This window comes from Anoplopoma fimbria, chromosome 12 (assembly GCF_027596085.1).
Source record: "Anoplopoma fimbria isolate UVic2021 breed Golden Eagle Sablefish chromosome 12, Afim_UVic_2022, whole genome shotgun sequence".
Lineage (NCBI taxonomy): Eukaryota > Metazoa > Chordata > Actinopteri > Perciformes > Anoplopomatidae > Anoplopoma > Anoplopoma fimbria.
This window is the reverse complement of record NC_072460.1, coordinates 11,592,851-11,606,669: the sequence shown is the minus strand read 5'-3', so window position 1 is coordinate 11,606,669 and position 13,819 is coordinate 11,592,851. Positions and strand designations below refer to the sequence as shown.

Genomic DNA, 13,819 nt, shown 5'->3' with positions numbered 1-13,819 from the left:
AATATTAACAATAACATAAGGCAAAATAAAATGTTGATATTAATCAGAAACATTTAAATAGGCAGATCACAGCATATTTTAACACAAGCGTCCAATGAATCACTATCTGGTGATATCTGTATTCTCTATATTAAGAGTGAATCTGGGATGCATCTGGTTGAGTTTTTAGATTATATAGCCGACAATCATTAATGTTTCAACCGCATACAGTTGACTTTATATTCTATTGAACAGGTTCTGTAAAAGGCGACATGATGATATGGAATTATCAAAAGGCCTAGTAGTTCATTTTTCAACCAGTTTTACTCTAAATGTCTAGACATCTTTAGACCTGTAAATCACCACATCATGGGATTGATCTAATAAAGAAGCACCCCCCTTTTTCTAATAATCGTAATAGGAAAAGTGGAGTCAGTGCCAAAAAACGTGTCTGCCAGTGTCACGTGACCGACAGCGAACCACTGCATCGGAGGTCCATGCCTGCTTCTCTGCACGTACTCAAAATGCGTCATCTTTCCGCATTCTGCCTCTTTCATCCCCCACACGGACAAAAAAAAAAAAAAATACTACATTACCCACAGTTCACCTGAAATAAAACAACATTTCTCTCTGTATGTTTGTATATTTTTGCTATTATCAAAAGCGATGCTTTGCAAAGATTTAAAACATCCGCATCCCCCTCGCGCTGACTTTGGGATGTGAAGTCTGTCCTGATGAGAGAAGGGTGAACGTGCATCCTTTCTCGTACTGGTCCGCCTCGTGAGCCGGTGCCCAGCCAATGGCGTGGCTCCGTGGCCCTGCTGCTTCCTGATTCCGCCCACTTATCACCGAGCCCGGAGCGTCACGAGCGCCTTCTCTGCCTGCCCGCACGAGAGAGAGACAGCACCGTCCTCGCACACAGTTAGGCCCGGAACAGGTAACTTTCATCTGTTATTCCTCCTTTTTATTTGCACATTCTTTGTGAGACAACATCTATTGCCATTTAAAGAGGCTATTCTAAGACAGTGTGTGTTGTTATATATAACTTTATTTTCTTTTATTAATATGTACATGTCCTTATCCTTATACTCGACGGTAACCTCTAAGTATTGTCCTTCTGTTCGCTCATTCATTCTTTATTACCGTCGCTCATGAACGTTACTTCATGCCTCAGTTGTTGGGTTTTTTTGTGGATTGCAGGATGGAGGACTTTGTAGCCCACCGTCTATTTATAAACCAGACCGTCAGCTGGCGACATGTCACTCCATTTAGAGCTGCAGGGTGTGTCGGGGGGGGGAAAGGGCGTCAAGTTGCAAGTCCAACTTCCAGCAGTCTCCTTCATGTGTTAAAGAACCGCTAGTCTCTCTGTAGTCCATGGACCTACAGCTGATGCTATGTGCCACACACACTGCATCAGGCAGGGAGCTACCAGTTGCTTGCAGTTGCAGCAGTAGACATGGGGGGTGTGACCACAGCTTTGAGGGAAATGACTGCATGTAGTAAGAACATACTTTCTCTGTGTGATGGTTAGACATTTCTCTACTTGGCAGAATCCCAGAAAGGTACTTTAAACAAGTGACTTGTTTAGTAGTTTATGACTGCAGTTTTAGAGGTATTGATAATGTGTCATTATTAAAACTGATTATTAACTCACAGTTATGGCATGCTGGCAGATCCTAATGTAGCCTGAATGAGGATTTTTAAGCCAACTTTACATTCACAGCCATATCGGGTATCGATTCTCAATTATTTATTTATCTTTGGGTGCCATTTTGTGCTGCCAGCCTGGCTCCTTGCTCTCAACATTTGCAATAATCTGGCAGCGAAAATAAAACAAAGCAATATGAATTTACTGTACTGTGCATCCATGACAGAAATATAGTGTATATATTACTTAGTTACTTTGGGCTACCCTATGACAACTTTTCATCTGCCTGCCTAAGGTGTCAGAAAATAGTGAAAAGTATTCATCACAATTCTTCAAAATAGCTTTTTTTTTGTATGACAACCGGTCCACAGCTCAAAGATATTTAGTTAATGATCTCAAAAGATAAGTAATTTGATTAAGATGTGCATCCTCACAATGCTGGAAGTTGGAGATTTTGAGAAATGATTGCATTAAATATAACAAAAAATGAATGGATAGTAGTTGTTGGTTAAAGGGTTCTAGTCGTGTCTTCTCTCTTGTACATGTTTTGCTCTTATGTCAGTGTGTCTGTACCGATTCAGTAGAGGGGGTGAAGTTTAGTTTAGGTTACTACAGTTTTGGTTCCAATATCATTCTGTACCTTCTTTTGATACTTTACTTTGAGAAATGTATGTTTTTCTATAAACTCTTGATAATCACAACACAATTTGAAGCCTAAACTTGGTTAAGCAAGTCATTTAAAACAGGGACTATTAGTGTGACCCAGCCCCAGTCAACTATAAAATAAATCCATTTAGCTAAAGAACAAGGTCAGTGTGGGTGTGTGTGTGTTTTAGTTGATTTTTCCTTTCGGCTGAAGCCATTGGCAGGTTTCCACACAGACTTTTAGTGACAGAGGATTTTCCATGGATTCTGCTGTAGACTCTAGTTTAACTATGGAGGCTGTTCTCAAAGTTCACTCATGCATTCCGAGTGGGTAGATGAGCCTGTTAGTGCATGGATACAGAGCAAGTTAAATAAAACGAATGAGAATCAATAGCGCAGCCGGCGTCATGGCCAGACTGTCGAGGCCTAAAACCTTCTCTGCCCTCCACTACTGGAATTTGTACCGATAACGAAGGCTCTGCGAGATTACACCGCTATTCAGAACTTTAACCCAAATCAGTACAGTACAACTTGGACAAAAAGAAGCCAAATGTTTATTGTGCAAAGTCATTCACCTGCTGTGACCTCTAACGACCATTATCAAGAGTTCCCTCTTTGAGAGTTGTGCTCTCAACTCCGTTTCGCAAGAATTTTGCAATGCTGTTTAAAATGTGATCTATTAAGCAAACGGAACAGACTTGCAGCGATTTTTCTTCTTTTTTGCTGCATAAGCCACGCCTTTCTGTGACTAATATATATGCTATCCTGGCACCACACCAGTTGGTTCAGGTGGTGTGATCAACTCATATATATGTTTGATTAGAGAATTCATTGGATGGTTTATTGTTCTGTCTCCAATCTTAAGATTTAAATTAGATACAATTTCATCCTGCATGTGTCATTGAGCATTTCAATTACTGCCAACTCACTGTTTTGACTCAACTCTTTAATTCAGTAAGTGACAGTGTAGCCGTCTGTCAGCCTGGCCTGTGGAGCAGCACCATACTGATGTCTTTTTCCTCTCGTTTCATCTGCAGATCCAGAACCATGTCTATCCTCAAGATTCACGCTCGTGAGATTTTTGACTCCCGTGGCAACCCCACTGTGGAGGTTGATCTGTACACCAAGAAAGGTATTGTATAATTATATGTTTTCATCTACTTTATGAGTTTAGAAATGGTGGTCAAGTGTGCGACAACTAGATCAAACGTGTGCTTGTTTAACTTCTAAACATTGTTCAACAGGTTATTTGAACGTATCCAAAACCTAAATTATTTTCCAGTATGTATAATGCTGCAGTAAGGACATCATATTGGAAGCAAAGTTTCATACTTGTTTTGTGTCTTCCCACGTTATCTAGCGAGTGAAAATGAGTAAAGTTGTGGATTAGGATGGTCAAGTCAGTGTGTTGCCCTGCAGTGTTGCCAGCTCCAGGCCCCGTCTGGATCAGCTCAGATGGTGAATGTGTGAAAATAGCTCCTGTAATATATCTCGCTGCCCCTCCAGCACTCTGTTACTGTATTGGTTCCTGTTTGGGAGCACAGATAGCTCATACAATATGTACTTCTAGCAAACCTATGAGTTGAGTTTAATCATTGATTGTTGCGTTGTATAAATCTACAGTATGCTGCCCTTCACCTAATTGTAAGCCTGATTACATAATAAGGCTGCTGAGCATAAAACAATCTAAACTCTTCAATGTTGTTTACACGTCTGCCTACAGTTTAGATCAATTCATTCAATTAACAAATGGCCTGACTGGGATCGAAGTTTTCCGGCGAGCTGCTCTGTTCTAAAAGCTAAAACAAAAGACCAGCTCAACCCAATGAAATGTCCTGAGAATGTTAATGAAGCAACCTGAATGACCATTGACATGGAAGTGACTGGAACAGGCTACAGCTGCCTTGAATGCATTGGCTAGAAAAAAATGACTGCTCTATTCTGCAGCCCTTTCCTCTTTTCATTAGTTTGGGATGTTTGCTAAGTGCTCCAGTTTACTGTAAATAGTACCTTTTATTCCTTTTTCTTGACAAGATTCCCTTTTAAGTCTGCCAGGCCTGTTTTGGCATCATTAGCGGCGCATACCAAAGTGAACGTGCTGCACACGGAGCACGTCTTTACTGAAATGTGTTTTGGTGTGTTACGTAACCAGTCATACTAGAAAACCTCCTATGATTGTTGTTAGAATATTGTAGGTTCAGTCGCTCTGATAATAATAGAGAGACATCTACGGTCACTTTTATATCCTCTAGTCTTTACTGTATTTGGGTCATGGTTTTCATCCAGATAAAATACGATGAGATAGTACGACATTTCAGTTAATAGCCTGATGGCTGTTGCCAGCTCCCCCGAGTGCAGCCAGGTGATGTCTGGATGTCTGGATGCAGATGATTTTTTAAGCCTGAACTCACGTCCTAAGCCTGCTGTCCTAAGCCCTAAATCCCCTCAGACTCGCACCATGCCTGCCGCTCCACTGAGCAAACTGAATAGATTTTGCTCATCCCCAATTTTTTTCTCACTTGGTTGAATCCAAAATGTTGTCTTTATGAGTGGCCGTGGCTACGCATCCCTCCGCAGATGCACTGCACATGCTCAGTTGGTAGCCGGTCTTTCCACTGTTACATCACAGCCTTCTGCAGCACAGCCAGTAAAGCTTGCTCCCAACATGCTTTAGTTCTCTCTGTGGCCAGAAAAACGACGGGCGTTGGGAATGCGTTTAGCTGATTGGATTCATTCCCCTAATGTCCTTTACTTGATGTTTCTCCTTGAATACCAAGCAGCCCCTCCTGCTCTTAATGCTCTATCAGACATGTTCCTGTCTACAGATTCTATGCCGTATGAATATAATATAGTTAAGCTTCAACATTGATTAAACTGCAGTCTGATCTTTGCCGTCTTGTTGGCCATGACACAGCACTAATGAAATGAGGTATGAATGTAACAAAATGGCCTCTGTGTCTCCCAAGGTCTTTTCAGAGCTGCAGTGCCCAGCGGTGCCTCCACAGGCATCTATGAGGCTCTGGAGCTCCGTGACAATGACAAGACACGCTACATGGGCAAAGGTAAGGCCTCTTTAGTGATTCTCTCTCTCTCTCTCTCTAAACTTCGTGGTTACCTCTATTCTGTTGCTATCTCTCATGTCATTTCAACACCACTATACATTCTGTTGTCGGTCCTCGTCTCTTTCCTTCTTCATTTCTGTTTCCTTTCATCTCTCTTCCTCCTGTTAGGAGTCAAAAGAGCAGTTAAATATGTAAATGAATTCTTGGCCCCTGCATTGTGTAACCAGGTAAATAAAGTGTGAAATAACAGGATGACTCTCGTACATATCGGTCTGCACAGCAGCATGAAGAATGGCTTTGCCTTTGGGAACTAACCTTGACAGGCATTAACAGATGTTCACAGATCTAAAAGATACATAAAAACAAAATCATAGGTGGCTTAATGATATTTTACTTGTGAGAATTACTTGCACATAAGATTGGATGAGGGGCGCTGTGGTCATCTGTCTCGCCTGCTCTGCATGGTCTTCTGCTGTCTGGGTCAGTTATGGTCTGCTTGTCCCTTGCAGGTGTCTCAAAAGCTGTTGAGAATATCAATAAAAAAATTGCACCTGCACTGGTTAGCAAGGTAGGACCATTCCTTGTTTGACTAATAACTGTGTGTAAGTGTCAAAGTCCTCACATTTATGGATCGCTGTCTTGAATGAATTATTAATGTATCTTTAAAACTCAATAGAAAAGGATTACACCATAATATTAGTAACATTGGCAGGAGTACTGACAGTCTCAAAATTACTAACTGAGCGATTTTGCAGTTCTTTGTTCATTGTTTTTTGATCTAAAGTATCTATAAACCATCGCATTAGCGGAGCTTCGGCGATATAAATCTGAAATGCTGTGATTATTCTAACATTATTTGAGTGTGTTCATTTGACCTAACGAGTCAGAATTAAACCTAGGTAATCTTTTATTTCCAAACGTACAATATACCTTGTGTTATGTTTTGTCTAATCCAGGATGTGAGCGTTGTAGATCAGGAAAAGATCGACAAGCTGATGCTGGACATGGATGGCACAGAAAACAAGTGTAAGACGCTACTTCATGTTCTAAAACTGGCTTGACTTTAGAGTTTCCAGAAAATGTTCTCTGTCTTGATATATGTTGATATTGTGATATATAATGGCATATGCCGTGATAGAGGATTTTATCCATATTGCCCACTCCTACCTAAGATAGTTTTTAGAACCCCACATTCATTATATAGAGCACTATATGCACCCTCTGCCATTCTACTTAAGTTCACGAATTATGTGTGAAATTATCCACTTTATAGTACCCAGAATTTACTTTAAAAAATATATCAGAAAGGTTCTGTCTGCTAACAAATGCAATACTTAATATTTTATAATTTTAAGATATAAACTTTCTAGTAAAGGTATCAAAAATCTCAAGTGACTGCTGACTACTGAGTGTATTACTCTACCCTGCTATATTGTAGGGAGCAGTGAAGGAGTGAACAAAGGTTACAACAGAAACATCAATAGGAACTCTTGCGTTGTGTTTATGCAACAGAAATGTCAGTATAAACATAATTATCTCAAGGTCATGCAAAACTGAATTTTGCCTAATAAACCCAGAAAATACTCACTGAAGAATTCAGATAGTGGATGACAATAATGTTCCATAAATGCAGTCTGCACACAGTATATTTAGATATTTGTGTCTACCCTCCCTCAGCTAAGTTTGGTGCTAATGCCATCCTGGGCGTGTCCCTGGCTGTGTGCAAGGCTGGTGCAGCAGAGAAGGGCGTTCCCCTCTACCGCCACATCGCTGACCTGGCTGGAAACCCTGAAGTCATCCTCCCTGTCCCTGTGAGTATGATGGTGCAATTATACCCAAGTCATGTACCACAGACTTTGTAGGGACTCTTAATGCTAATAAGGCTAAAAGACATGCACCTCTAATGATTGATCGATCCAGAGAATCATAAATTCAGTCGTGATTCCATTAAGCTGAAAGCCTCTTTGCCTCCGTTCAGGCTTTCAACGTCATCAACGGCGGCTCCCATGCAGGCAACAAGCTGGCCATGCAGGAGTTCATGATCCTGCCTGTGGGTGCCAGCAGCTTTAAGGAGGCCATGCGTATCGGTGCCGAGGTCTACCACAACCTGAAGAATGTCATCAAGGAGAAATATGGCAAGGACGCCACTAATGTAGGAGACGAGGGAGGCTTCGCCCCCAACATCCTGGAGAACAAGGAAGGTGAGAGGAAACACTAAATCAGGGCCTCAACCGCTGTCTAACAGTTTCATTACCGGCCATCAGAGTTGTGATCCAGTTGAATACATTACTAGTTATTTTAGGACACTGATGTAGGGTTGTTTTCATTTTTTAGGAGAGAGATGATCATGGGAAGTTGTTACAGTGTGACTACTTGTCTCTTGAAAGCAGTACATTCTTAGACCTCTCAAGGAAGTACTTCCCTTATCATGTCACTCTTGGGCCGACATGTGTTTTCTAAATTAAGGCCTCAGCTCAGGAACGAATGCACTGACTCCAAGCGTCTGACTCCAGTGTCAGGTTGAGGTGCTGATATGGCAAATGCCCCAGTGGAGCAGAGTCTTCAGTGGCGACTCATTTGTGAAAAGTGAATGTTTTGATTGAATTACCTACATCTCTTGTCACATCTTTAAACATAGCATGTTGTTTTTTGTCTAAGCTCTGGAGCTGCTGAAGAATGCCATTGCCAAGGCCGGCTACACTGACAAGATCGTGATTGGCATGGACGTGGCTGCCTCTGAGTTCTACAAGGGCGGCAAGTACGACCTGGACTTCAAGTCCCCTGACGACCCCAGCCGCTACATCTCCCCTGACAAGCTGGCTGACCTCTACAGGAGCTTTGTCAAAGATTACCCCGGTGGGTTTTAACACAGATCCTCTTCTTTACGGCCCTAAAACTTTTGCTGCTCAGTGTTTGTATTTTTTAATTTCTATTTAAAAACAGCATTTGAGGCTATGCAGTAGAGAATAAGTAGAACTGTATGTGTATATGTATTTTGTTTCTGCAAATGTTTCTGTTTTGGTTCACTCGTCGCTCCCATAAGCATTGTTTTCGGCCGCAACAGGCAGCTGTTTTCAGCAAAAACACTAATGAACACTTCCGTACACTCCTGTCAAAGTTATCAGCTAGCTAGTGAACATAATGGAGCACTTAGCAGCATGTTTCTGCTGCCACCAAGTGGTCAAAAGCCTCCACTACTGCAGGTTTAAGGTGTCTGTAGATAGTAGCTATTTTAGTGGCATCTTATTCAGGGCTGACGTGTTTGGATTTCTGAATGGCTGTAACATTACCCTGACCTACATGCTATCCTAACAGTGGTGTCCATTGAGGACCCCTTTGACCAGGATGACTGGGAGGCGTGGTCCAAGTTCACAGCCAGCACCAGCATCCAGGTGGTGGGTGATGACCTCACAGTCACCAACCCCAAACGCATCGCCAAGGGCGTGGAGGAAAAGTCCTGCAACTGCCTGCTGCTTAAAGTCAACCAGATCGGCTCCGTCACAGAGTCCCTGCAGGCGTGAGTGTCGACAGCAGAGCCGCGTGATCAAACTTGTTCACCAAAATCCAAGAAAGTAAATAAAGTGTCTCTTGTCTCTTTTTATTTTTTTAGCTGCAAGATGGCTCAGAGCAACGGCTGGGGTGTGATGGTCAGCCATCGCTCTGGAGAGACAGAGGACACCTTCATCGCTGACCTGGTGGTCGGTCTCTGCACTGGACAGGTAAAGCCTCTCGAGACTTGTCAGGTTTTCCGTCCAATTGTGACATTAATTTGGCACGACATCTCTCCTGATGAGATTATTAAAGCTGACTATTAAAATTGTACAACAGTTGTAGCTTTAATATTGCAGAACGGGTCTTTATATCTCATTTAATTCCTTCCCCAGATCAAGACCGGTGCACCTTGCCGATCTGAGCGCTTGGCCAAGTATAACCAGCTGCTCAGGTGAGTCCAGTCCAAAAAAGTCTTCCTACAATTACAATGAACTTTATTAACAGTACGAGTTATGCGTTCCTTGCTCTTTAGAGGCGCTACTTTGCAGATTTGTTCTCAGACTATCGATCCATCCACTTTAACAAACTGTCATCACTCTATCCTAGGATTGAAGAGGAGCTCGGTGACAAGGCCCGTTTTGCCGGCCAGAACTTCAGGCACCCCATCTGAGCTGGTTCTACCTCCACGGGCCTCTGTGTGTTCTCTGCTCATAAATAATCCCCTCTCATATACGCCACACTAGGCCGCCTGCCCTGTCCGGATAGAAGATGGATAGATCACTGCTGAAATCCAAGGTCCAAGTCTGGTCTGTGGCGTGGAGAAGCTAAACAGTACATCCTAGCACAACCACAGCTCATCCCCAAACTATGCTTTAGCTCCTGAATAGTGTCGGTCCTTATGTCTGTGTCTGTGTAACTGTGTGAGAGATCTTTGTTTGGCTTCTCGTGAGTTGTAGTGATCTTTGGTCCTCTGCTGAGTATTTGAGCTACTGTAACTGTAGTACGGTTCTGCCTCGAGCAGTGGTGACAGTACTGTGTGTGCAATGTGTCGCATCTGACAAGGTCTCGTGTTGCTGTAAGCGTTGGCAGAAACGTGTAATAAACAACATAGTTTGAAACCGTTTATGTGATTTCTGATTCATCCACATGCTCAAGTGTTATGTATGTATGTATGTATGTAATCATGGGCCCACTGCAGAGCTTCATAGATAATAATGATGATTGCATTTTGCTACCAATATAAACAAGGTCATAATCACAAATCATTTAGGAGTCATTGCTTTTCCTACAGAGAAAATGATCTGCAGTAAAGGGCTGACTCCTCAGTAACTGCTCCCGTCAGTGTGAGGTGTGTGTGATGTAATCTGAGCGCCACCGAGAGGTAGGAGCATGAGCTCGGTGCTCAGGGACGCCATTTCTGTCCCCCTGGGTAAAAGAATCCAGAAGCTCTCAGCGTGCTCTTTTTGTACTGAGCCTCGCCAAGATAAATGAGGATCTATTCACCAGTGGTATGGTACCAGAGGGGATTGCCAGCTGGGTCGGTGCCACACCGATTCACTTTGTGTGAGCCCTGTCTGAACCTGCCTCCATTGTTTAGTCGTCACCAAGGAGATGTTTTACAAATCACTGGTACAAAGAAACTACCAAGCATATATTACAGTCTATAAACACCCTGGGACTATCATCTGCTGCAGATTTCCTTTAGCAACACATCCTCTCCTTCAATAGACCAACAACAATGTTTGTACGGAAAGTTCAAAGGAGTTCGAGAGTTCATCTTTTTTACTTGTTAATTGATATCGCAGTACGGATTACAGCCTTAATACATGACTTTCTATGAAACTGCAGAGCTTAATTTCTTCTCCTTGACACACGCGCCATCTAGTGGTCAGATCTATGCAGAATACTTCACTGACTTGCTCTTTGCAGAGACGAATAAAGCAGCCAGAGGGCTCCCAAAATGACATTTAGAGGTTGACTTTATAGGGCTTCATCATAACATTTTAGCATGTTTCTGTAGATATAGATATACAAATACAAAGCCAATGAACGTGACACCAGTTTGCCACCTAAAATCATCAGCAAACTGATACCTATTCAACTATTGATCAGGTCATACTTAACACAGCTCTTGGTGCTGAAGTGAGGCACTGCGTAAAAAAGAGGAAAACATTTAAACCATTTTATTAAACTATACAATCTGTCCTTATTTCTAAAGGCAAAAAAGACCTATTAAACTAAATCTAAATCAGTATTTTTCAACCAAAAAACAGATGATGAGATGAGGCTGTATCATTCACTAAACGCAACAGTTTAAGTTGGAAAAAAGACACGGATTGTGCCTTTTATTAGGAATATAAGTGCTGCTAGCTTTCAATTGCAGCTTAAGTTAACATAAAACAAACTAATTAATGAAGCAGATAATGTCCAATCCCTGTATGCCAATACAATAAGTTCACGTCTATTAGGGGAATAGAATTATTCAAATATGGACAATTAAAAACATAATGGCCAGTGTTTCCACTGTACCTGCAAGCTCCTCCACGTCAACAGAGCTGAAAAACACAACAGCACCCAAATGCCAGTGAAGAGCTTGACTGTTTTTCCTGTTATAAAACATTTGTTTGAATGAACAGTCAAGAAAGCAGGTTGCTGCCACTTTTCATAAAACTTTTCTATTTTGGTCTATTCTGTGATGAAATTTACATTTTCTCACTATTTAATCTCATGCGTGGACCTGTATATACAAAATGTATACAATGTTACTCTTTTATTTACTGTATATTCACTGCTGCAATGTCAATTAGTATTATATTCTATTATGTTGCCATATAGTTCTTTAAACATTATTATTTTACAATCTAACCTTATCTCCTATTGAACTGTTTTGCTCTGTGGTGTAAGGCATTAAAAACATTTCTATTCTAATCTATTTTGTGATAAAAATATTGTCTTCCATATTGTTCTCATACAATTCTATACAACAATAATGTGAATATATGCCATTACTCCTAACTGTGTCATAGAATACCCTAATTTCATATGCCAAGTGTTAAAATCTGGTGTCCAAAATGTATTTCATTCCCCACCAATTTATTATTCTCTCTGCATTTATAAGAATTCTTTTTTTAGTTATTGTGGATTTTTCTTTTTCTTACTTACTTATTTAAAATACTTGTTTGTTTTTTCTACTATGTACCTTGTTTGCACTATATCTATGCTGCTGTAATCCTGTAAATGTCCCCGCTGCGGGACTGATAAAGGATTATCTTATCTTATCTTACCGATGAATTCTATTAACTCTGTTTTTTTTATTTCTGTATATTCAATACTACAGTTAACCAAAATCTCCCAATAAAGCTTATAATCTATTCCATTTTATACTGTTATATTCGTCATATTGTTGTTCTTGTACACCCTTATTTTGATTTAAATTTTGCAGTTATGTCTTGTCCCAGGTGTTAAAATCTGATGTCCAGGTGTATTTAAATCCCCATGGAAGAATTACATTCAACTCTATTTTGTGATATTGTTCCCACTAATTGTGTAATTTGTTTACTGTATGCCTTATAATGTACAAAAATCCATTATATCTACTGTGTACATTCAATACTGCAATGCACTCAGATCCCCTGAGAGAGCTTCTATTCTATTGTATCTTCTCTTGGCTCACTGACAGTCCCAATATAGTCTGGCAGTATCACAGGTTTATAAGCATGAAGATAGACCAAGTGTTGCTACAGAATAGACACCCTGAGGACTCCCTCTCTCCCCCTCCCTCTCTCTCTCCCTCTCTCTCTCCCTCTCTCTCTCCCCCCCTCTCCCCCTCTCTCCCCTCTCTCCCTCTCCCTCTCCCCCCCCTCTCCCCTCCTCTCTCCCTCTCCCTCTCCCCTCTCTCCCCCTCCCCTCTCCCCCCCCCCCCCTCTCCCTCTCCCCCCCTCTCTCTCTCCCTCTCCCTCTCTCTCTGTGGATGTTCCCAGTTTTGGCCAGTGGGTGACGATATTTTACCGGTTGAACTTTGAGAACCCCCCAACTGTTCTCACCCAACATGAAGGAGGATGCTGTCACGCTGAGTGCCCCTCACACACACTAGTCAGAGCATTCCGGCAACGATTACTCCTCTTTATCCTCAACTCCATCATTCACATGACAGCATTGTACCCACCGTGGTCCGCTCCGTCACGGCTAACGTACACGAGAGGAGACATACAGGTGGCTCCGTCAGTGGCGACACTGGGCTAACTAACGGCGGCTAATTGCCTCCTCTGCCTCCTCTGCCTCCGCTGCTATTGTTTGTTGTTGCAGCCTCTCCTCTAACCCCACAGATGTTGTAGATCAGCCCTGTAAGGTAAGTGCTGTGAGCTTCACCCAGCCGTCTTCTCCGCCTTCAGCGTCCACCAGACAACGACCACAGGAGAGGAGCAGTCTGTGAGCGTTGGGCTGGTAACGTTCACCCTTTGCCTGCTAGCTGTTGTGGCTAATTTGCCCATTAGCATCAGCTAGCTCGTTAGCTGGTGGAGTTGTTTGCCCCTGACTGTTGCTGGTTACCATGGACCGACGTTAGCGGCTAGCCAGAGACTAGCACTGATTGAATGCCCAGCAAGGAGCGGTGTAATGTCTGGATACAGACAGCTCGTTGACACCGGTTAGCACTGTGCACATTAAACACACACACTCACACACACTCACACACATTGTATTAAACGCGTTGTGGGTTTAACGTGCACGTGCCCTTGCGTTGTGTTACCCTTTTCTGAACCACCAGTGTAGTAGCTCTGTTCCAGGGATTAGCCTGGACCATCCAGCTATTGTCATTAGCTCTTGGATACGTTAGCTGGCGAAGCTAACTTGCTGTCTTTGTGTGCTTGACTTGTGCTCAGTTATTGCCATCCAGCTGATAGTTTGTCATCATTTACCAGCTTGTTCTGAAGCTGGCACTGGAGAGAGGAACACTCCATGTGGACTTTTGAGAAACAAAGATGCAAAGCTTGTA

General features: G+C 42.2%; 1 protein-coding gene across 2 annotated transcripts; it reads left to right on the top strand.

The window, feature by feature from the left end:
* Positions 1–834: 834 nt before the first annotated feature.
* Positions 835–9,949, top strand: eno1a (enolase 1a, (alpha)). 2 transcript variants are annotated; one of them, XM_054608816.1, is made up of 12 exons: positions 835–916; positions 3,310–3,404; positions 5,239–5,334; positions 5,844–5,902; positions 6,291–6,360; positions 7,012–7,145; positions 7,313–7,535; positions 7,993–8,190; positions 8,650–8,851; positions 8,945–9,053; positions 9,219–9,277; positions 9,433–9,949. In XM_054608816.1, exons 2-12 carry the CDS (start codon positions 3,320–3,322, stop codon positions 9,494–9,496), a joined length of 1,299 nt encoding a protein of 432 aa, XP_054464791.1. In that variant the 5' UTR covers positions 835–916; positions 3,310–3,319; the 3' UTR covers positions 9,497–9,949. The 2 variants fall into 2 exon arrangements, with proteins under 2 accessions (XP_054464791.1, XP_054464792.1); XM_054608817.1 differs by lacking the exon at positions 835–916 and adding an exon at positions 3,130–3,226.
* Positions 9,950–13,819: the final 3,870 nt, after the last annotated feature.

Bases quoted from the DNA above. Each gene is read 5' to 3' on its own strand.
- eno1a (XM_054608816.1), top strand. From the start codon at position 3,320: ATGTCTATCCTCAAGATTCACGCTCGTGAGATTTTTGACTCCCGTGGC. The intron at 6,361-7,011 runs GTAAGACGCTAC...ACCCTCCCTCAG, and splicing joins GGATGGCACAGAAAACAAGT to CTAAGTTTGGTGCTAATGCC. The intron at 8,191-8,649 runs GTGGGTTTTAAC...CTATCCTAACAG, and splicing joins CTTTGTCAAAGATTACCCCG to TGGTGTCCATTGAGGACCCC.